The sequence below is a fragment of the Geotrypetes seraphini genome, chromosome 3 (genome assembly GCF_902459505.1).
Source record: "Geotrypetes seraphini chromosome 3, aGeoSer1.1, whole genome shotgun sequence".
In the NCBI taxonomy this organism is placed as follows: Eukaryota; Metazoa; Chordata; class Amphibia; order Gymnophiona; family Dermophiidae; genus Geotrypetes; species Geotrypetes seraphini.
Genome location: NC_047086.1, coordinates 287491669 through 287514208, shown reverse-complemented (window position 1 = coordinate 287514208; position 22540 = coordinate 287491669). Strand labels below are relative to the sequence as shown.

The window sequence follows — 22540 nt, the reverse complement described above, 5'->3', positions numbered from 1 at the left end:
TATATGCCTTTTCCCGACTGTCAAACACAGCCCCTGTCTCAGGATATTGGCTCCAAGTGACCACTGACTCCTCCCAGACACTAGATGCTGATATATATTTTTTAATTTTTTTTTTTTTTTCTTCAAGGGAATTTCTTCCCCCCCATCCCCCCCGCTTAAGTCAGTGAAAACCTCGCTGAGGGAAGCAAGTTACCACAGCGCCACTGGCAGAGGCGGGGAGAAGTCTCCACTTCTAGGAGCAGCGCAGTTCTCTGTCTCTTTGCCACACATCTCTTTTTCCATGGGATTTCTTCTTCTTTTTTTTTTTTTTTAACCCCCCTGGATTTTAAGTTGCTGTAGGGAGGGGGGGATACGATGCCTTGTTGAACGGTGATATCAAGCTTTTCTGGCTCGGGATGATGCAGTGTTCCAGTGAAAAAAGGAGCGCGCGAGGAAAAAAAAAAATGATGTGAAGGAGAAAATTAATGGCATTTAAGGAGCTCGAGGGTTTTTAAATACATTTTTTCTTTGTTCCGGGAAAAGGGGAAAAATAACACTGCCGAGCGTTTATCCGGCGGATGGCCCGGATTGGACCGAAACCATAAATCGGATCTTTTTTTTTTAAAAAAAAGTGCAACAGAGAGAAGAATTCCTCTTTTGCCATTGCCATGAATTCCGTGGCTGGGAATAAAGAGCGAACTGCGGTGACCAACAGAAGCCGCAAATGTGGGGTAAGAGAGGTGCGCTCTGCGCGCATGCATGCTTTTTGACACGGAATAGCGTGGCGGGGACATTCCTGCGTCCTCGCTCTTTCCGAGCCCGACAAATGGTACAGGCGCCTCATCAAGGTGCGTGTAAAACGTTCACGGCTCCTCCACCACCACCACCAATTTTATTTTTTTTTTTACAAATTTATCACGAAAAAAAATGCATTTTCCCTTCTCGGTCGCGACCGAATTCTTCTCGTCGGATCCCCCTTAAACTTTGTTTATTTTCCGCAATCTTTACCTGCTCTTCCTTTTCCGTGGACGAGATCTTCCCGGAATCGAGAGAGCGCTTGTTTGGAAGATCGACGCGTAAAGCGATTTTGGACTAGATTTAACATCACCTATCGAGGCTTTATTTTCTATAACACCTTGCTGCTTATGAATGCATAACATAAGGCTCTGTAGCACTCGTGAGCAGGATGCATGCAACTGCTATATTTTGCACATACGGGTATGAAAGAAATAAATTGAAGCTTGGCACGATTGCATTGCGGGCGTCTGAGCGCAGATCGGCTTTTTGACACCCGAAGTTGCGCCGATCCTTACATTTATTTTTGCACCATCTCTTCTTTTCTTCTATCTTTCAGGTGAACGAAGCGTGCTCCCCCACTAAGGCCGCCGCCGCCTTCTCGCCGGAGATCTGGTACCGCAAGGCGTACGAGGAGTCCCGGGCCAGCAGCCGCCCCGCCCCCGAGGGAGCGGGCTCGGTGCCCGGCTCCTCGGGCACCCCGTCGCCGGGCTCGGGCACCTCGTCGCCCGGCTCGCTGGCGGGCTCGCCGGCCGGACCCGCCTCCCCGGGCATCGGCACCAGCTCCCCGGGTTCGCTGGGGGGCTCGCCGGGCTTCGGCACCGGCTCGCCGGGCTCGGGCAGCGGCGGCGGCTCGTCCCCGGGCTCCGACCGCGGGGTGTGCTGCGAGAACTGCACCGCCCGCCTGGTGGAGCTAAAGAAGCAGGCGCTGAAACTGCTCCTCCCGGGGCCCTTCTCCAGCAAGGTTGGTACACGTTTATTTCCTGGTGGAGATTAGAGTTGGGCGCCTATTATCCCTTTTGGTACTTGCATGTGGGCTGTGTGGAAGGGGGAGCCTCGGTTTCGCTCGCCCCGCCCCCTCAGCACGATGTTGTTGCTTTTAAGCGGGCTCCAAGGGACTCTGGAGCGAAATTATATGGTGAAAGCTGTGGGAGATCTGGAGTAATGTTGAGGGGGCTCCGGCAGACCGATGCCAAGTGTGGAAGGAGGCATGCAGAGAAACTCTATAAAGCTGTAGGATATCTGGGCGATGGGAAAATAATAATAACAACAACAACAAAAAAACAACTTTTGTTCAGGTTCGGAGCAGCCTTTGAAAGTTTGAAAGAGGCAGGGCATAATGGCATGCGAAGGGATCGGTACAAATGGGGTCCGTCGGTGTGGCGGAGCATACCAAGTGAGCAAGTAATCAAGGCCAAGCTTAAGGTATCACGGTAGGGAATTGGGGAGGGGGGGGGAAGGGCTCAGCAAAGCTACGCAGGTGGGTGAAAGTGAAGTGGAAAGGAAGCTGAGGCGTTTGAAATAATTACTGCTGAGAAAGGGGCAGAGCGGTAGTAACGGGGGCAGTGCAGGGTGGGGGGTTTGGAAGATGTTGGCAATGCATCTCACATTCTGGTGGTATCTGGGGAACAAGGTAAAACCGAATCCTAATTTTACCCAGACCCCTTGTCTCCTCAGTTCTCCATGATGTTATTAATCCATCTCTCCTCCCTCTAATCCTGGCATGGTTCGCAGGAAGTGTATTTTGAGAATTCTATTTACTAAACCAAGGCACGTGTGAGCTCCCTATAGTCAGACATGCTTAATGTAGCAAAGGTGGAGGAGAGGATGCCTGCTGCCTATAATTTTCAGCATAATGTCTGTCTCTCTTTGCAAACTGTTATGCGTGCATCTCTTTTTCAGGGCTGTCATTTTTTAAATCTCATTTCAGTGTATTTCATGCAGTGCATTTTTCTGGCAAAAAAGGTGCTCATTACTCAAATACCAGGCCATTATTCAGGAGTGGGGTGATCACTGAGGGACTCACCCCACAGTAACCAGCCACAGAATCCATGAAAAAGCAGCACAGAGTATGCAGAAATTGAGCTCTTATCAGTGACATATTAAGGGTGTCTGTGTGTGGACTGGGTGCTGTCTTGGAGTCTCTCTGCCCCCCCCCTCCATGCCACACTCGCATCCTCCCTTTCCCCCGCCCCCATATATTTTAAAATCTTTACCAGCATGAGCAAGCCTGCTGCTCTCACTGGTCTGGCTCCTTCTGAAATCACTTCTGGATCACAAGTCCAGGAAATGATATCAGAGGGAATGCCAATGCCAGTGTGAAGAGCAGGCTGGAGAAGTTGCTCGTCTTGGTGAAGATTTAAAGAGGTATGGGGGTTGGAAGGGAGGGCACAAGTGTGGCGTGGAAGGAACAGGGGGATGGAGAGGAGGGCGCTGGGGCGCCACTGCCTGTGTGCTTCCCACCCTCACTAGGCCACTGGCTCTTATATTAATACTTGGAGACCCTGGGTCATTTTTATCAAGTAATGGAAAAACTGTCAATACTCAGTACCCTTTCAAAAAAGCTCTGATTTCTTGTGGTCAGAAAATCTTGGCATGCTTCTAGATATGAATATCTTAAATAGAGATCTTTCCAAGGGAGAAATATTTCAAGAGCAGGCGAGAGATACTGTGGGCTCCTTTTACTAAGGTGCATTAAGGCCTTAACATGCGGAATAGCGCACGCTAGACCTTAATGCCAGCATTGAGCTGGTGTTATTCTAGAAGCGTACCGCGCGATTTAGCGTATGGTAATTTCCATGCGTGTGCTAAAAACGCTAATGCACCTTAGTAAAAGGAGCCCTGTGTCTTTGAGAAGCAGACATGCAAGCCACCATCTCACAGTCTTTAGAACTTTTATTTTTGCCCTCCTGCGCTTTTTCCAGAACTCAAGCCCTGACTGTGTGTCAATTGTTGTGGTTTTATGTTTTTGCCTATTATTTTATGACTGTTCTGATACACTCCACTTAGATCAGCTCAGATAAAGGAATACATGAATTATTTCTCTGCTTCTGGAAATTTGCTTGGCAAACTGGGTGGGCTTGGATTAGGCAAGAGCATCTCTAGCTACTGCTAAAGCTTAGTACTCCTTAGCAAAATGGCTCATAGGAGGGGGGTGCAGAAAAGTTCTCAGGCCAATCAAGAAGAGAACGACGGCTATAGTTCAGCCGCTGATCTGAAACAATGTTAAAACATAGGATTTCATTTCTGCAAATTGGCACTTAACGACTTTAGGAAGTTGGTTGGTTGGGCGGAAGACTTTTCAGCCCTCCCCCCATAAAGTATTAATAGTAAAGAGAAAGACAATTTGTTCACAGTGGCATAGCAAAGGTGGGTGGCGCCCCTTCCCTCCCCATCCTGTTCTCCACCCCCTCTCCTTCCCAACCCTTTCCTGCCGTGTGCGTGCCCCTTCCCTTTCCACTGTACCTCTTTAATTTTTCCAGCGCGAGCAGCATCACGAACTTGCTGCCTGCATCATGCCTGCTCTCCCTCTGATGTCACTTCCTAGGCACGGGACCCGGAAGTGATGTCAGAGACAGCTGACACCGATGCAGGCAGCAAATTCGTGATGCTGCTCGCTCCAGGAGAATTAAAGAGGTACGAAGGAAGGGAAGGGGGCCAGGGGGGGAGCAGGAAGGAGTGGGGGTGAAGAGGAGGATGGGTCCCAGTGACCCCACTAAGACAATGCTCGGGGAGGACCACCCCATCCCCCCTTACTATGCCACTGTCTGTTCATCATGATAATGAGCAAATAACCCGCAGCACTCCAAAACACGTGGCAGTATTAGATGTAAGGAGTACAATCTTAATAAAAAATCAGCAGAGGAAATGCTATTGATGAACATTTTTTCTCTTTTACTTCCTATAACATAATATGCTGTAAGGTTGTACGCAATTGGATGTGTGTGATGTTAAATGCACGTTACAAGGCAGGCGCGCTCCCCCTAATTCTATAAAAAGTGCAGAAAATTGGACGCCTACCCGATTTGCGAGTGAAATTTAATTGAATAATTGGCACTAATTAAAATCAATTACAAGTTATATGCATGGATTTTTAGGCACAGGATTCACACCTAAATTTTACGCACGAGTCAAAAAAAAAAGGGGGATGCAGAGATGGGCAGGTCATGGGTGGATCGGGGGCATTTCTTTAAGTTACGCCAATAGTTGTAGAATGAGGGCATCTGTGCCTAAAGCTTAAGTGTGGGCATTGGCACAACATTTTTATTGGCGCAAATAGTTGTGTGTGAAGTTAGGTACATCTGGATATGCTATTCTATAAACTGTGCCTAACTTTTAGCACGGTTTATAGACTAGCACTTTATCAGCACCAAATTCTTAGGTGTCATATATAGAATTTAATGTGCAGTGTTTTATGTACCCCCTCTCCCATACACACACCATATTCAACGGGGCTTAGCAAGCCAAGAATGGCTCCTTGCCAGCTAAGTCCCATTTGTTGAGAAGGGGTTTATCTCTAGGAGTTTGCTGGATGAGAACGTCTGGAAGAAGTAAGAGTGAAGGATAGCCAACTTAGTAAAAGGAGGGATAAGCAATTAGTAGTCATAGTAATAGTAATATATAATCAATCTACCTGCTTATACATACCTACTTGTATATACCTATATAAAATATATCATATATTTTTTCATATTATAACTTCTGTTATGTGCCTAACTCAGTAGGTACCATGTTAGCATCTACACTGAAATGCGGTGCCTGATGGTGCCTACCCAAAAAATAGGCATAGTTAGGGGCGGAGTGTAGATGTGGATTGAGTTAGGCACTGGTATATTAGACCGAGAAAACTCTAGCTTATTACAGGGTGGGCCAAAAGTAGGTATACAGTATTTATTCATTATTTACTCCTGGCGGAATTCTGTGCATAATACAGAATTTCCACAGCATTGCACAATCGTGCAGAATTCCCTTTTCCTGCCCACGATCTCAACTGTGTCAAACATCTATGAGTTGCAGTATCGGCAGCAATTCCCATGCTCTGCCTGCCACTAACCCAAAAGTTTCTCCTGCAGAGGGGAGGCTTCCGGGTTAGTGGCAGCCAGCCTGTGAGAGTTGCTGCCGATACTGCAACCCAAAGAAACAAGCCTTAGAGTACAGGGAAGGAGATGAAGGAAAGGTTCTGGCATAGGGGGAGGGAAGGGGTGAGAGGAAAGAAAGTTGGTGGCACAGGGGAGGGGTGAGAGGAAGAAAAGATGCTGACACAGGGGGAGGATAGGGGAGAGGATACAATTGAACATAATGGAGGGTAGGAAGGGAGAGATTTGTCAAAGGGCACAAAGAAGGGAGAGAGAGAGAGAGGTGTTGGATATGGGCGTAGGTGAGAGGGAGAGAGAGATACACAGGAGTTTGAAGGGGAGAAGGAGGGAGATATTGGATCCAGGAGCAGAATGGAGTGATAGAGAGATGCATGGAAATGGGAGTGAGGGAAGAGAGTGGGAGAAAAGCTGGACCATAGGGGAGAATGCAGTAGGGAAGAGATAGGGAGATGTCAGACTATGAGGGTGGGGAGGGAAGGAAGAGAGAGCAGATGTCGGGCTATAAGGGTGGAGGAAGGAAGATACAGAATGGTAGAACTCTGAGGGGGAGGAGAGGGTGGCAAGGAAACCTATGAGAGGATAGATATAACAGGGTAGAAATATGATAATAGAGGTACATTGAAGATGAAAGGGAATGGAGGGTTGATGCACTTTATTCTGAACGACTGTTGGTCAGTTTGTCTTCCCCCCTTACGTTACTCCCTTCTCCCTCCTTTTTCTTTATACATTGTAGTTCTTTCCTCTTCCCTATTGTTTCCATCATGTAGGTGTATATATATACTGTATATATACATATATTTATTTTTTATGACATTGTACCATCTTCATTTGATTTTGTATTTTATGTATTTTGTATATATTTTACCTTGGTAAACCACCTTGAAGTTTGATTAGGTGTTATAACAAATTTTAATAAAACTTGAAACTTGAGAATGAGATGGAGAATGGGAGAGAAGATGGAAATTTGATAGATAGCTGAAAAGTGAAAAAGAGGAGAAGGGTAAGAAAGGCAAAAAAGAGCTAAAAAGGAATGATCAATATGTCTGAGGCAGGTGTATTGTGGGAATAGACAGGTGAGAGTAGAAAAGACAAATGGATAGCAGCCACTTGAAGGAGAATTAGTAGGCGACAGGAAAGCAGAAAAAAGAAACTGCAACTAACATGATGGAAAACTAAAACACCCAGACAACAAAGAAGTCCTTTTACTAAGGCGCCTTAATAAAAGGACCCTACTGGTAGAAGAAAAACATTTTTGTTGCAGAATTTGCTAATTTTGTGTGTAGAATTTTGAATTTATTTGCGTAGAATTCCACCAGGAGTAATTATTTCCTTTTATTTTACAGGTGTCATGAATAACATTCGTGTGAAGTTTTTGTATCAGTTACATGGTTTTGCTTCTACTTGATTACCATTCTGTACTGTCTTATACCTATTCGATACCTGTAAAATAAAAAGAAATAACGAATAAGTAGGAATGGAGGAGTGGCCTACTGGTTCGAACTGCAGCCTCAGCACCCTGGGGTCACAGGTTCCAGCCCAGCACTTCTCCTTGTGACCCTGAGCAATCACTTAATGCTCCATTGCTCCAGGTATCATTAGTCAGATTGTGAGCCCACTGGGACAGATAGGGAGAAATATTTGAGGACCTGAATGTAAACCACTTAGGCTATAAGTGGTCTAATTATTAAAATAAATAAATATTGTATACCTACTTCTGGCCCACCCTGTATACCAGTGCCTAACATTATGATGCCTACCAGTGCCTAAGTCCGAATTAGGCGCTGGTAGGTGAGATTCTACAAATGGCACCTAACTTTGATTAAACAAGGAAAGGGTATTAATAAGTACTCTTACCCACAATATACAAGCAGTCCCCAATTTAAGAACTCTTGACTTATGTCAAACTCATACTTATGAACCGGAGTACCACCTCTCCCTTCCTGTGTCAACGTGCCCTTTCTTCCTCCCTTTCTGTCCAAACACGACCCTCCTCTTCCCTTTCGTGTTCCAATGTGCCCCTCGTCGGCCACTTCCGTTCTGTGTCACAAATTCATACCTCCCGCAGGCGTTTACCTCCTCTGTCCAGCTCCCTCCTCTCAACCACATTTCTGTTGTCAAAGCCGCGAGTGGTGGCTTCTGCACGCGGTCTGCTGGTCTTCCAAAAGGGCTCCTGCTAGGGTGTTTTTTGGGGTGGGAGCCACCACTGGGGTGTTGTTTAGGGGGGCTTGGTTGGACATTACCCCCCAAACGAACCGAGCCACTGCTGGGGTATTTGGGGTGAACGTAAAGGGCTGCAAAGGCAACTCCAGCTGATTCAATGCAGCTGTTTCACGTGTCCGTGGCGGTGAAACGGCTACGCTCAACTGGCCATGGTGAAACGGCCACGCTGAATCATCCTAGATCTGTTTTAAGAGGGGCTTTTCCTGTTGGTAAACAGCTGTGCTGCCTCTGATTGTTAGCATTATGTCACCGTTATAATGTTACATAATTTTTGTCAGATGTACAAACGGGGGAAAATAACATGGCCTCTACTGAAATAAGCCACATGAAAACCACAATTGCAATAAAAAATATTCTTTAGAACTAGTTTGCAAGGAAGAAATAAAGAGAAATACCATTTTTAGTAGCATAATCTCAAGAGGCTGGCGCATTGTACTTCATCTACTGTAATGCTCTAATATATAGGCTTCTTTCTCCATAAATGAAGGAGACCCCTTTATTAGAAGTACTAAAGGAGTACCTTTGTCTTTCATTTTACTGCCCTTCTTGCAATGAGAGCTTATAAACCAGATGCGAGGGAGGGCTAAAGGAGTGACCGTCTTTCTCCTAGCCCTGGCCTGCCCAGGCAACCAGCCATCCGTCTCTGCCCAAGGCCCTTCTAATTGCATGTTCCTCTTTATTAGCTGCCTTGACCTCCATTAAGACCTTTCTTCAGGCTAACAATGCCTGAAATTTGAGACTGTGAGTGACTAACATGTCAACTCAACAGCAGCTTTCCAGCAAAGTTTATGAATGATAAAAAGCATGACAAAACATTGCAGTTGATTTTAAAGAATTGCCCTTCAAGAATCATGGCTATCGTTTTACCAATCAAAACAGTTTTCAGAACAAGAAAAAACAGTGAATGATGCAGGGTGTGGATTTACATGTAGCTATTTGGATTTTAGAACCATGGATAGAGTAGTTCCTCCATTGTCTTTAGGTAATAAATACATATCTTTAAGAATACTAAACTTATTATTTAACATGTTTATATCCTGTCCAGTCTTAGAATTCATACTCCAGAAAATCTATGAGATTTGTTTTAAGACCAGAGAAGCTAATTATCTTGTGGCAGTCACCTGGGGAGCAGTAGACAACATAAGTGAACAATTTTCCTTTCTCCTTTGAAAGCTAAATTTCTACTTTATTCCTCTAGTGTCTGTCCAGTTCACCCCTACTTAAGTTAGGAGTAGTTCCAAAGGACTGGAGATAGGCAAGTCTGGTTCCTGTTTATGATAGTGGAAGTAATAATCTTGGGGGAATTGTGCACAAAATAATTTAGGAGTCAATATTCAAAGTTCTAGTGCAGTGTGTCTAGTAGTCCTGAATGCTAGGTTTATGCACCTGAACCCGCAAGTTGCTTGCAGAATCATATCACTCATCACTCCTTCCCAGCAGGCTTGCATCTGCCGCCTTAGTTTTTCTTCTGCAAGCAAGTTGCTCAGATGTGTTTCTGATCTGCTCTGCAATTTTATCGTTTTTTGGGGTTTTTTTCCTGTCCTTTTAAGTTTGAGACTTGGTGCCCAGAGGTTTCCTCTTGTTAGGACCTCTGCCTGGGAGAATATGCAGACTTGCATGGCGGAAGTCTTCTGCTAGCAGGATCAGCCCTCAGGGACACCTGACTAGCCAGCTTGCTGTAATATTTTTGGAGCTTCTTTTCCCCCTCTTGGACCTACCCATTAGCTAGCTCATCCCACCAGGCATACCTCAGGTGTCCTGGTGGTCTAGGGCCTAATCAAGGCAAGACTGATTCACAGTAGCTCTTGCCCCAGCCTTATCTGCTGCCAAAGTGGCTGCCGTGATCTTCATCGGCAGTCTTGGTGGACATCTTGAGTATCTTTGTTGTTCTTGCCTATACCATCTCCTATCTGAAGATGGCCGCCGAAACCTTCAGTGGCTATCTCATAAAACTGCCCCTAAAGCTCACGGTAGCCATTTTGTCAGCTGGTAGGGCTGGGGTGAGAGTAACAGTGCCTGCTCTTGCCCCGATTAGGCCACTAGACCGCCAGAGTGCCTGAGATAGACTGAGTGGGGGGTGGGGTGAGAAGTTTCTGGTGGGGGAAGGAGGCTGTATGCAGCAACAGCGGCAGCTGGGGAGATGGAGACTGGCTATGAGTTGTGGCAGTGGCAATAGGTCAGGGACCATTTCATTTCTAGCTTTGTTTTCTGCCAAAACCAAGTGGTCAAACTCTACAGTATTATGTATGTTATGTGCATAAATGTTGGTCCTTCTCATACCCTGGTCCTTCTCATACCCTGGTCCTTCTCATACCCTGTTCATGCATCTCCCCTGTGAATGCCTCCCTTGCATTTTATCCGCTAAGCAAATTGCACATGTGATGCTTACATTTGCATGCAAAAGTTATAAATAAACCAAAGTGTTGGATATTATCTTTATTCTACTAATGACTATAAATTATTGATATGGAGCATTAGTTCCATGTTGGGTTTTTTTTTTTTTTTTTTTTAAATCATCCAGAGTAATCACTGTGGTTCAGAAGTTACAAACTTGGCTTATTGGATGAGAAGAGAATGCTGAGTTAAGCGACTGCAGTGCTTTTCAGCCTCCCAGCCCTGGCCCTGACTTTACAAACTAGTCCTAAAAATACGTACTGTAAAGTAACTCGCCCTGATGCTTGCCTGTAAGAAAGGTTTTTGAGAAAGGCTTCCAACAATATAGAGGATGGTTTGGAGAACATGATGAGAGATCTAGTCAAGTTGAGTTTGGCAACTAAGATTTAATTTTGAGAAATGCGGGGTCATGCATTTGGGCTGTAAAAGCTCTGAGTTGCAGTACAGTGTAGGGATGAAGTTCTTTAGTGCGCAGAACTGTTTGGTTTGGGGATGATTGAATCTGACAAACTTAATGTGGCCTAAGAGGAAGCATAAGGCAACAGGGAAAGCCATAGGAATGCTTAGATACATAAGGCAAAGAATTGCTAGCAGGAAGATAGAAGTGATATTGCTTCTGTGCAATGTCCCTGGTGAGACCTCATTTGGAGTACTATGCACAATTCTACAAATCATCATGTCAATATTCAACCAGTGGCAGTAAATACATTTTAAGCACAGACTGTCGCTGGCTAAATTAGACCCGGCTGTTCAATGTTGGACCATACTAGGCATTAGCATTGAATATCTGGGTATGACTAGATATGTGATGACTGCTGATACTTATGGGGGTTCCAGCCCATATTAAACCAGGACCCACATAAGGCGATCTTGCCTGTTCTGCCCCCTCCCTCCAATTGCATTCTCCCCTCCCATCCTCCCTCCAAGAGCATTGTGTCCTTCCCTACCTCCCCAGCAAGACGAGTACAATCTCAACCTCCTTCCCAACAAAAGCCTGCTCCCCCTAAGCGAAGTCCACTTCCTGAACCCTCCAACATGCCTTCCCCTCATGAAGTCTCCCCCATTCCCTTGTAGGTCTCCTTTGGTCCACTTTAGTATCCCAAGTGGTCAAGGGGGATAGGCTGGTCAGGAGTGAATCATAATTGCTTCTGCCCATGTTGGTTCTGGGAGCAAAATAGTGGCCACAACATCTAGTTGTAGCTTTGCAGCCTTCCACTTAAGGGCACCACCACAAGAGGTCGTGGCCACCATTTAGCATCCAGAGCTGACATGAGCAGAAGGGATTGGAGTTTGTTCCTTCCCAGCCTATCTCCCTAAACCACAAGGGACACTAAAGTAGGCTTAGGGAAGTTCCAGAGTTTGGGGAGGATTTCATGAAGAGGGAGGGACATGGAAGAGAACAGGAGGGAAGCTTCTTTAGGGGGAGAGGGGATTGAGAGAAGGATGCAATTTTGTTGGGGGGGGGGTCAGGAAGGATACCATGCTCATGTGGATGGGGTTAGGACAGTGGATAGCTTGTGTGTGTGTGTTGGGGGGGGGTGTGTGAGAGGATGGGAGAGCAGAAGAATTTTTAGGCCACTATCCTGGTACCAACCAGTATTCAGAGCCAGCATCTGCATAGTTAAATGACCAAAGTTAGGACAGCGATTTGTGTGGTCCTACATGATCACTTAGCTATGTGGACACTGGCCTTGAAAATCACCAGCATTTGCATAACTCCCAGTTCCTCTCGACTCCATCCATGGATTGCCCCTCCACTGCCTGGTTTTGACATGCCCAGTTCGAGTCAGTATTCAGTGGTACTGTCTGGTTAACTGTTGCTGAATATAAGTGGTGGGTCTCTCCAATGTGGTTTAATCAGCAAGATTCTCTCCTGTCTGGTTAAACCCTTTTGAATATTGGGTCCCACATCTTTAAAAAGGACACAAACTGGACAGAGGGCAGTTGTTAAAATATTCAGTAGCCTTCATCATAAAGAACATGTTGACATACTTAAAATCCTAGACAAGTATAAACTGGAAGAAAGGGGACATATGATGGAGGCAACATGTCTAAGGAATAAATGTACAGGAAGAAGGTCTCTTTCATTGGAAAAGAAGCTCTGGCAGGAGAGGTCATGGGATAGTAGGGTGAAAGGTCCCATGGGTATACCCAAGATTAAGCTAATAAGATATTTATATACAGAATGAGTGCTGAAAGTATGGTGGACACGAGGAAAGAATCAGAATGCAAGAAAGCACGAGAAAGCCCTCTGGGAACAGGGAAATACCTGGTGTACTTCAGTGTACTTCACTTTGACCTACTACTGAAAAAGATGTGAGCTGGTGGTTAGAGCTACAGCCTCAACACCCTGAGGTTGTGGATTCAAACCCCGCACTGCTCCCTGTGACCCTTGGCAAGTCACTTAATCCTCCATTGCCCCACATACATTAGATCAGGGGTGTCCAACCTGCGGCCCGAGGGCCACATGCGACCCCGTGAAGTATTTTGTGCGGCCCCGGTCGAGGGCGATGCAGTGTTTTCCTCTGCTGCCCCTGGGAGTTTACCGTCTTGCCGGCTCCCTCCTCTGTCTTGCTGCAGCATTTGTGCGTTTGTGCGGCCCCAGAAACATTTTTTTCGGCCAATGCAGCCCAGGGAAGCCAAAAGGTTGGACACCCCTGCATTAGATAGTTTGTGAGCCCACCGAGACGGATAGGGAAAATGCTTGAAGAATCTGTATGTAAACCGCTTTGAGTGTGGTTGAATAACTACAGAAAGGCAGTATACAAGTCCCAATGCCTTTCCCTAAATCTAAATAAAAATAATAATAAAGCATAAAGGATTTCTGATGGAAAAGAAGGAACTGTAAAGCTAAACTGGGGGTGTGGAAGGGCAGACCGAACAAGCCATGTCTTTTTTCTTATATTCATCTGGTAAACCTCCGCCTGACTTGTCCATAATATGGTTGCATCCAGTCACATTCGTACAGTGGAGCAGAGTTCTGGCACCTCACTCTCTCCAATACAGACTGGCATCCCCTGAGCTTAGCACCTTGGAAGGCCCTTCCAAGGGCCTTGATTTTTATCTGCAGTTATTTTCTCTGTTCTTGCACTCTGCATGTACATAGTAAGTGGTCGCTGGGGGCATGGGGAGATCTCACGGCTTAAGGATGGTACGAACAACCCCGACTGGCTTAGAAGCTGACCCAGATACTAAAATAAGGGAATGAGAGGAGATATGCCTCAGATCAGGCATACTAAGCTTAAATTTTCCGGAACTGCTAGAAGTGTGATTGATGGCAATTACCAGATTTTTCATGCTTATTTTCTTAAGTGGGAGAAAAACCTCCCAGAATACGTCATGGTGACAGGGCTGACAGGACTGAGAATGTTTTGTGATTCACTGCATAAAATACATTAGCATTGCCAAGTTAAGGGTGGCAGTAGCAGTTTTACTACAAAATCCCTGCTGCTAGGCTCTCAGACAACTAGACAAAATGTTGCCTCCCTACCTTTTTGAAGCATTCAAAATAGAGAATGACATGGGGACAAATGTGTCCCCATCCCTGTAGGAACTCAATTTCCCCAACCCATCACTGTGTGTTTTTTGTCCCTGTCCCTGCCCCATTACTGTAAGCTCTTCCTTAACCCACAAGCCTCAAACAGTTATGATTTTAAAGGGCCTAGGCAGATGAGGATGGAGCTTGTAGGAATAGGGCAGGGACAGGAAAAGAACTCGCCAGGATGGAAAAATGAGTTCCTGTGGGGCCGGGGAAAAATTTGTCCCCATATCATTCTCTAATTCACAATTGCTGTAGGTGGAGGTGGGGGAACAATAATTGTCAGGTTCCAGAAGGAGCCCTAGTGTATGGCTTAAAGCCAAGGACTGTTACTATGGCCAAAAAAGCAAACAAGATGCTAGGAAGTATAAAAAAGGGGATGGCTAACAAGACTAAGAATATTATAATGCCTCTGTATCGCTCCATGGTGTGACCTCATCTGGAGTATTATGTTCAATTTTGGTCTCCTTATCTCAAGAAAGATATAAATGCACTAGAAAAGGTTCAAAGAAGATTGGCCAAGACGATAAAGGGGATGCAAGTCCTCTTGTATGAGGAAAGACTAAAAAGGTTAGGGCTCTTCACTTTGAAAAAGAGACGGCTGAGGGAAGATATGATTGAAGTCTACAAAATTTTGAGTGGAGTAGAACAGGTACAAGTGGATTGAATTTTCACTCTGTCAAAAATTACAAACACTAGGGGACACTCAATGAAGTTACAGGGAAATATTTTTAAAATTAATAGGAGGAAATATTTTTTTTCACTCAGAGAATAGTTAAACTCTGGAACGCATTGCCAGAGGTTGTGGTAAGAGCGATAGCATAGCTGGTTTTAAGAAGGGTTTGAACAATTTCCTGGAGGAAAAGTCCATAGTCTGTTATTGAGAAAGACATGGGGGAAGCCATTGCTTACCCTGGATTGGTAGAATGGAATGTTGCTACTTTTTGGGTTTTGTCCAGGTACTAGGGACCTGGATTGGCCACCGTGAGAACGGGCTACTGGGCTTGACAGACCTCTTAGGAGACCCTATACAACAGAAGGAAAAACTCAGCTAGCTACAAATGAAGGTTAATGATGCCAAATCCCATCTGGGTTCTGACTGAGCTGGAAGTCCAAGGGAGCGGGAAGAAACTACTAAGTTAAAAAGAATAGAAAACACATTCTAGACACATGAACAGGCATTTCTTCAAAGTCCTGTGTGTGTATGAAATATTCATTCATTCATCAATTAATTTATTTAATTTGTATGCCATCTTTCCAAAAAGTTCAAGGTAGCAAGGGGCAAAGAATATATTGCAATACAACCACTAAACACCAAAAATCCCCAAACAATAATTCCCCAATCCTGACAGCCAAGAGATTTCCACAGTCACCCTCAGACCGATGCTCAGAATCTAACGCTGGCACTAGAGGCGACTAGTACCAGTGTTGGCGTGCTCAGGATGTTCAGAGGGTACTAGCGAGGGAACAGAGTGGGAAATGAAGATTAGTGCAAAGAGCATACAAATGAGGCCTTAGATATTCCCTTACTACTGAAAACCTAACAGCAGCTCAGAGCTGGCATTAGGGTGTCTGAATGTGAGTTTCTCAATGGCTCAACTGGGTTTCTTTAATAACTTGAGTCCTGTTTTGTGCTAACAGCTGTGTCAGGAAATGGGCAGAAGGAAGGTTGCCAGCAGAAAGACAGCAAATCCCCTTTCCCCTCACCCACACATAAATCAAATTTTGCCCAGCAGTTCTCAGCTCTTTCATCCCCTCAGTTATTTTGCGGTGGTAGCAGCATATTTGACTGAAATCACACCTTCCAGCAGGAGATTGGTCCACCTCCCTTCTGGGCATTTGCCAAGATCTATGCAGTAAAGTGCACACGTGCCAGGTATCGGTAGAAAAATAACTTCCTCTAATGTTCAATACTAACAGCAAACATATATTCTCTTAGACTTCCGCAGCTGGTGTCATGATTGTAGCAGTTTTCTGGGTCTTCCCGCATCTGAGTAGAAAGAACCGACGTTTCAGCCACAGCTACTCAGACGCAGCAAAGACCCGGAAAACTGCTCCAATCAGCCTGCTCCCTCCAACATGCCTTCCCCTCATGAAGTCTCCCCCATGCCCCCTGTAGGCCCCTGTATGTTTTTGGTGTTGAGCATTAGGAAGTTATCTTTGTGCGCTGTCCCATAGACTTTTCCCAGCATTAAGTTCTCTATAGTGCCAGAGTTTTGAGCATCGACTTGCCTGTGAAGGAGCTGCCAATGGAATGAAGGCCTGAGGATCACCTACTAGGTTAGACAGCTGTCAGAGAGGGGTGTGCACAAAATACAGCTACGCTTAGCCCGGGTGTCCAACAGCAGAACATTCTTTTCAAGAGCCAGATGTTTCCTTCTCTCACTGCAGGGCATTAAAGACCCCTTGAGATCCTCTTTAAAACCTTTTCACACTTGCGTTGAGCAAACATAGACAAGGGAGACTCTCCCCAGAGAAGAGAGTTAAGTAAGCAAAACAGGACAAAATACTGTTATTTCAGGAGCCTGGTGTGAATCAGGAGAGGAAGAAAAAAGGAAAACCGAGACTGCCATCAACGACTGAGCTCTGTATATCATTATTATTAGATTTCTTATGTACTGCCTTTCTATGGTACAATCAAAACAGTCATACAAAAACTCTTCTACTATAAATAAGCCAGGTACTAGTGGTGCTTTAAGAAGCATTATGATCACACTTCCATAATCTACATTTCCATCTATTAAAAAAATGATGGATATATGTGCATCTCTAATGTATTATCTATAATTTATTATCAAACAGTTGTATTTAGAAGGCACATGCTATCCAAAAAGTGGCAAAGAGAAAAAAGCCTCAAATCCCTCCCTTTGCTTCCCGGAGAATGGGCAAATGGTTATAGGGTATGTCCAGTGGCGTAATGAGGGTGAGAGGCGCTTTTCCGCCCTCTTCTCCGCCCCCCCACCTTAACACACTCCTTCCTCGCCCCCTCCTGCTGTGTGTGCACTGCTTCCCTTTCCCTCATACTTCTATACCAGTGGTCTCAAACTCAAACCCTTTGCAGGGCCACATTTTGGATTTGTAGGTATTTAGAGGGCCTCAGAAAAAAATAGTTAATGTCTTATTTTAAAAAATGACAATTTTGTATGAGGTAAAACTCGTTATCATTTGATCAAGAAACTGTTTTATTTTACTTTTGTGATTATGATAAACATTCCGAGGGCCTCAAAATAGTACCCTGGGGGCTGATTGTGGCCCCCGGGCAGCGTGTTTGAGACCACTGCTCTATACATAAGAACATAAGACTTGTTGCTGCTGGGTCAGACCAGTGGTCCATTGTGCCCAGCAGTCCACTCACGCAGGTTCAGGAAGTGATGTCAGAGGAAGAACCGACGCTGGCGTGACAGCAGTTTGGGAGTGGCTGCTCATACCAGGAATGTTAGAGGTATGGGGGGAGGGAAGCAGTGCACAAGTGTATCAGTGGGGGCGGGGAAGGAGTGGGGGTGGCAGAGAGGAGGACAGGTGCCTGCGCCCAGGGCTTCTCTCTCTGGCTCCACCCAATTTCGCCTGCCCCGAACCTCCCTGAGGTCGAAGGCCGCATTTGGAAGTCTTCATGCATGCGCAGATGTTGACGCAATGACATCACACACATATACGTGTGCATATGACATCACAGTGATGGCTGCGAATGCGCAAAGGCTTCCAGTCACGGCTTCCAACTCAGGACTTCCAAAACCCGGACAAAGTGCCAGGTTTTGGAAAACCCTCCAGGCACCCGGACAGTCCTCTAGAAGAGGACATGTCCTGGTTTTCCTGGACGTCTGGTAATCCTACTTGTTGGCTATTTTGGTTTTGTAATGTAATAAAGCTGTTAGATAATACTTTTCATATGGTATTCCCCTGGGTCAGGAAATCACTCTACTCACAGATCCCAAAGGATGGCTGACACAGCCAGAGGAAAAGTATGCAGAAGTTAAGTGAATTGAAAGGATAATAAGAGGTTCAGGGAACCTGACAAAGTGTGTGAGGCTGAAAGCTGACCACTAGCATCAGAGGAGCCAAGAGCATGTGGGCCTGTGCCATGAGCAGCTTGGAGTCTACAAACAGGAGCAGGCTGGGGTGACATTAGAAACATAGAAATTGACGGCAGAAAAGGGCTATAGCCCATCGAGTCTGCCCATACCAATGACCCACTCCCTGATTCTTACTCTCCTAGAGATCCCACATGAATATCCCATTTTCTCTTGAACTCTAACACGCTGCTGGCCTCAATCACCCTCTGAGGCAGCTCGTTCCAATGATCGACCACCCTTTCAGTGAAGAAGTACTTCCTCGCATCACCCTGAAATTTCCCTCCCCTGATTTTCAGCGAGTGTCCTCTGGTTACCGAGGGCCCTGTAAGACTGAAGATATCATCTTTCACCTCTATATGCCCAGTAATATACTTAAAGGTCTCAATCATGTCCCCTCTCTCTCTTCGCTCCTCCAGTGAGTACATCCGCAGTTTTTTTAACCTTTCTTCATATGTGAGTTCCCTGAGCCCCAAAACCATCCTGGTAGCCATTCGCTGAACCGACTCAATTCTCAACACATCTTTTCGGTAGTGTGGTCTCCAGAATTGAACACAATACTCGAGATGAGGTCTCACCATGGCTCTGTACAGCGGCATTATGACTTCAGGTTTTCTGCTGACAAAACCCCTACGGATACAGCCCATCATTTGTCTTGCCTTGGACGATGCCTTCTCTACTTGATTGGCAGCCTTCATATCGTCGCTAATGATCACTCCTAAGTCACGTTCCACCGTGGTCCTGGACAAGGTTTCACCATTTAGTGTGTAAGTTCTGTGTGGATTTTTTTTGCCTAGGTGCATTACTTTACATTTTTTAGCATTAAAGCCCAGCTGCCAAGTTGATGACCACTGTTCAAGCTGTCTTAGGTCCTGCGTCATAAAGTCAGGCACACTGCTTTTGCCAACTATGTTGCATAGTTTGGCATCGTCAGCAAACAGTGATACTTTTCCTCTAAGTCCTTGGGTCAAATCTCCTATGAATAAATTGAATAGAATCGGCCCTAAGACGGAGCCCTGAGGTACTCCACTCATCACTGCTGACGTTTTGGAGGGGGTACCATTTACCATCACCCTTTGAAGCCTACCATCTAGCCAATCCCTTACCCATGTTGTGAATGTATCCCCTAATCCCATCGATTTTAGTTTGTTCAACAGCCTGCGGTGTGGAACGCTATCAAAAGCTTTGCTGAAGTCCAAGTATATCACGTCAAGGGACTCACCGGCATCCAGATGACTGGTCACCCAATCAAAGAAGTCAATCAGATTAGATTGGCAGGACCTTCCCCTGGTGAATCCGTGTTGATGTGGATCACGTAGATTTTCTTCATCTAGAATTTTGTCAAGTTCCTGTTTGATCAGTGTTTCCATGAGTTTGCACACTATGGATGTAAGACTCACTGGTCTGTAGTTTCCTGTCTCCGTTCTGCAGCCCTTTTTGTGGAGTGGAATTACGTTAGCTGTTTTCCAGTCTAGGGGTACTATTCCCGTGCGCATGGAAAGATTGAAGAGTACGGATAGTGGTTTAGCCAGAACTTCACTCAGCTCTCTGAGTACCCTGGGGTGTAGATTGTCTGGCCCCATAGCTTTGTCTACTTTGTCTACTTTGAGATGAGCTGCAGGATCTGAAGAGACAAGGAGTCTGTTTCTTCTATGGAACAGCTTACTATATCTTAGTGTGTGGTAGACCTCTCTAATACCGTATGTACTGGAATATAAACCAATCCAAATATAAACTGAGGTAACCTTTTTCTCTCCAAAAAAAGGAGGAACTTGAATATACACCGAGGTTAGAAATCTGGGTATTTGAGCGTTGTTTGTCAGGGATCATGGCATAAGTAATCACTAATTTTTCAGTTGGTGCTGTTTCAAGTAAAAAAAAACTGAAGGAAAGCCAACAAATATTTTCCTACTTGGGACCACGAGACCAACCAAAGTTTCTGGACTTCTATCCTCACTGGAACTCTTGGCCTCAGTCACACATACGGAAAAGAAAAAAAAAAACCCCAAAGACTTTTCAAATACAAACCTACAAACTAAAAGTACTGTTGTACACAAATTAAACCCTAATATGCCAGACTCTGCACACAGTACATCACAAGAGAAATAGAAAGAAATGCATTTTTTCCTGAACTGTCTAAAATATAAAAACAACAGATGTAAATTTTCAAATTTGCCATATTTCAATCACTAAATTCAAAGTAAAAACATTTTTCTATCTTTGTTATGTGGCGATTTTATTTTTCTGCTCATCTTGTTCCATCTGTGCTTTTAACGCTGTTTCCAAAGCTTCAATATGCATTTGCTGTTTCTTTCCTCTCCATTTTTTGCACTACATCCTTCTTTGACACTGATTTTCATATTCAGTTTTCTTCCATTTTTCTGCCTGCATCTCAAATCTATCTTTCCATCTCTTCTCCTTCCCTCCATCCATGTACACCATCTCTTCCCTCCTCTTCCACTTCCTTCTATCCATGTGCCCAGTGGCATAGTGAGGGTGAGAGGCGTCCCTTCCCCACCCTCTTCTCTGCCCCACAACCTCCACATACTTCTTCCCCGCCCCCTCCTGTCTCGCACATGCTGCTTCCCTTCCCTCGTACATCTGTAATGTTCCTGGCTCGAGCAGCAACCCCCAACCTGCTGTTACACCAGTGTTGGCTTTTCCTCTGGCATCACTTCTTAGGCATGGGTCCAGGAAATGACATCAGAGGAAGAGCTGACGCTGTCGCAACAGCAGGTTGGGGGTTGCTGCTTGCGCCAGGAATGTTACAGAGGTACAGGGGAAGGGAAGCAGTGTGCATGTGTGGTAGTGGGGAAGGAGCGCGGGGTGGGGGGCAGAGAGGAGGATGGGTGCCTGTGCCCTCACCAAGAAGGCACGCAGGGCAGAACACCCCCCGTTCCTCTTCTCTCTGCTCCCATTCAGCGTCTCTCCCTTCTTCCTCCCTCCCTCCCCCTCCAGTTCCACCAAATGTTCTTCCACCTGTTTTGAAGCTCCCCTCACCATGAAAGCTATAAAGAAGTCGGTGATTCTTTTGCGCTACCGGTGGCCTCCTCTGCATTGTTCCTTTGCTTCAGTCCACCCAAGCGGAAACAGGAAGTTGTTTCAGAAGTGAGTGGACCACAGCAAAATAAAATTACAGAGGAGGCCACTGGCAGTGCTGGAGAATTGAAGAACAGTGGCTTAGGCATTCCTATCCTTCACTACCCGCTTCCTTCTCCAGACTGACATCGCACTTACAGGCCTGATGCTTTGAAAACCGTCACCGATGCTGTGTGCAGGTGAAGGGCCTTGAGTGTCTGTGCATGCTCAAGGCTTGCTGGACTCCTTTTGAGAATCCCAGAGAGGGCAGGAACCAGCAGGCCTTGAGCATGCGCAGATGCTCAAGGCCCTTCAGCCCAGCACAAAGCACTGGTGTTGTCTTCCAGAGCATTGGAACTTTAAGTGTAATGTTGGTCTGGGGCAGGGGGGAGTGGGTAGTGGAGGATAGGAGTGCCGGTCATTGGAAGGGGGTGGAGGATAGTAGTATTGGTCATCATTTGGGGAGGGGAGGAAAAAAAGCACCATCATCAAAAGGAGGCTCGAATATAAACCGAGATCCCCATTTTTGGCCCCAAAATAATAAGGTAGGTGGAACTGAGGGATACTGCAGAGGCAGATATACAAACAATTTGGCCAAATGTAACCCCGCTCCACCCCTGAGAGAAATACCTACTGCCTCTCAATCTTTGTAGTTATTTAGTTGAGGGTTTGTTAGCAGGACTCCTCCCAGGAAGAGGAGACCAGACCAACAAAAATGGATCACCCAAATAATAAAATGGGTGAAATAGAGCTTTTGTTAAAGCTTGAAGAAAGAATAAGATCAGGTTTCCACAAATCCAGTCAGTCATATAAAGAAATTTATTGCACTCAAAGTTTTAAAAGTCAATTTTAAAAATTAATAAATATGTAAAAATTCCCATTAAAATGTTACAACACATAGGGGGTCCTTTTACTAAGGTGCGCTAGCCGTTTTAGTGCGCGCTAAATACTAACACATCCATAGACTATAATGGACGCGTTAGTGTTTAGCGTGCACTAAAACGGCTAGCGCGCCTTAGTAAAAGAACCCCGTAGTTAAGAAAACACTTTTAAAGGTCCCTACTGGCCAGTGAATTACATTGCCAGTGAAGTAAATTGCATTAAATGAATGTGGTGCTTTCCCTCTGCTAGTGTCACAATTTTCGCTTTTAAAATAAAACCAGAAATATTTACCCCTCCCCTTTTACAAAACTGTAGCAGTTTTTAGTTCCGGCCGCAGTGATAGCAGCTCCTATGAGCAGCTTAGCTCTCTCATATACTGAGATACAAAGTACCCAACTTCAGAAAAGGACCTAATGTTCTACCAAATAACTACGGGCTAGATGCACTAAACATAGTCGCCAAGATTGTGCGAGTCACTGTTGGCCGATATT

At 45.4% G+C, this 22540-nt stretch overlaps 1 protein-coding gene across 1 annotated transcript in view; it reads left to right on the top strand.

The window, feature by feature from the left end:
• The first annotated feature begins 230 nt into the window (after positions 1–230).
• KIF26B (kinesin family member 26B) overlaps positions 231–22540 on the top strand; it is an 841003-nt gene continuing 818693 nt past the window's right edge. The window contains exons 1-2 of the mRNA XM_033938154.1: positions 231–710; positions 1334–1738. Of these exons, the coding sequence (XP_033794045.1) occupies positions 648–710; positions 1334–1738 (468 nt within the window). The 5' untranslated portion in view covers positions 231–647. The remainder of the gene's footprint in view (positions 711–1333; positions 1739–22540) is intronic.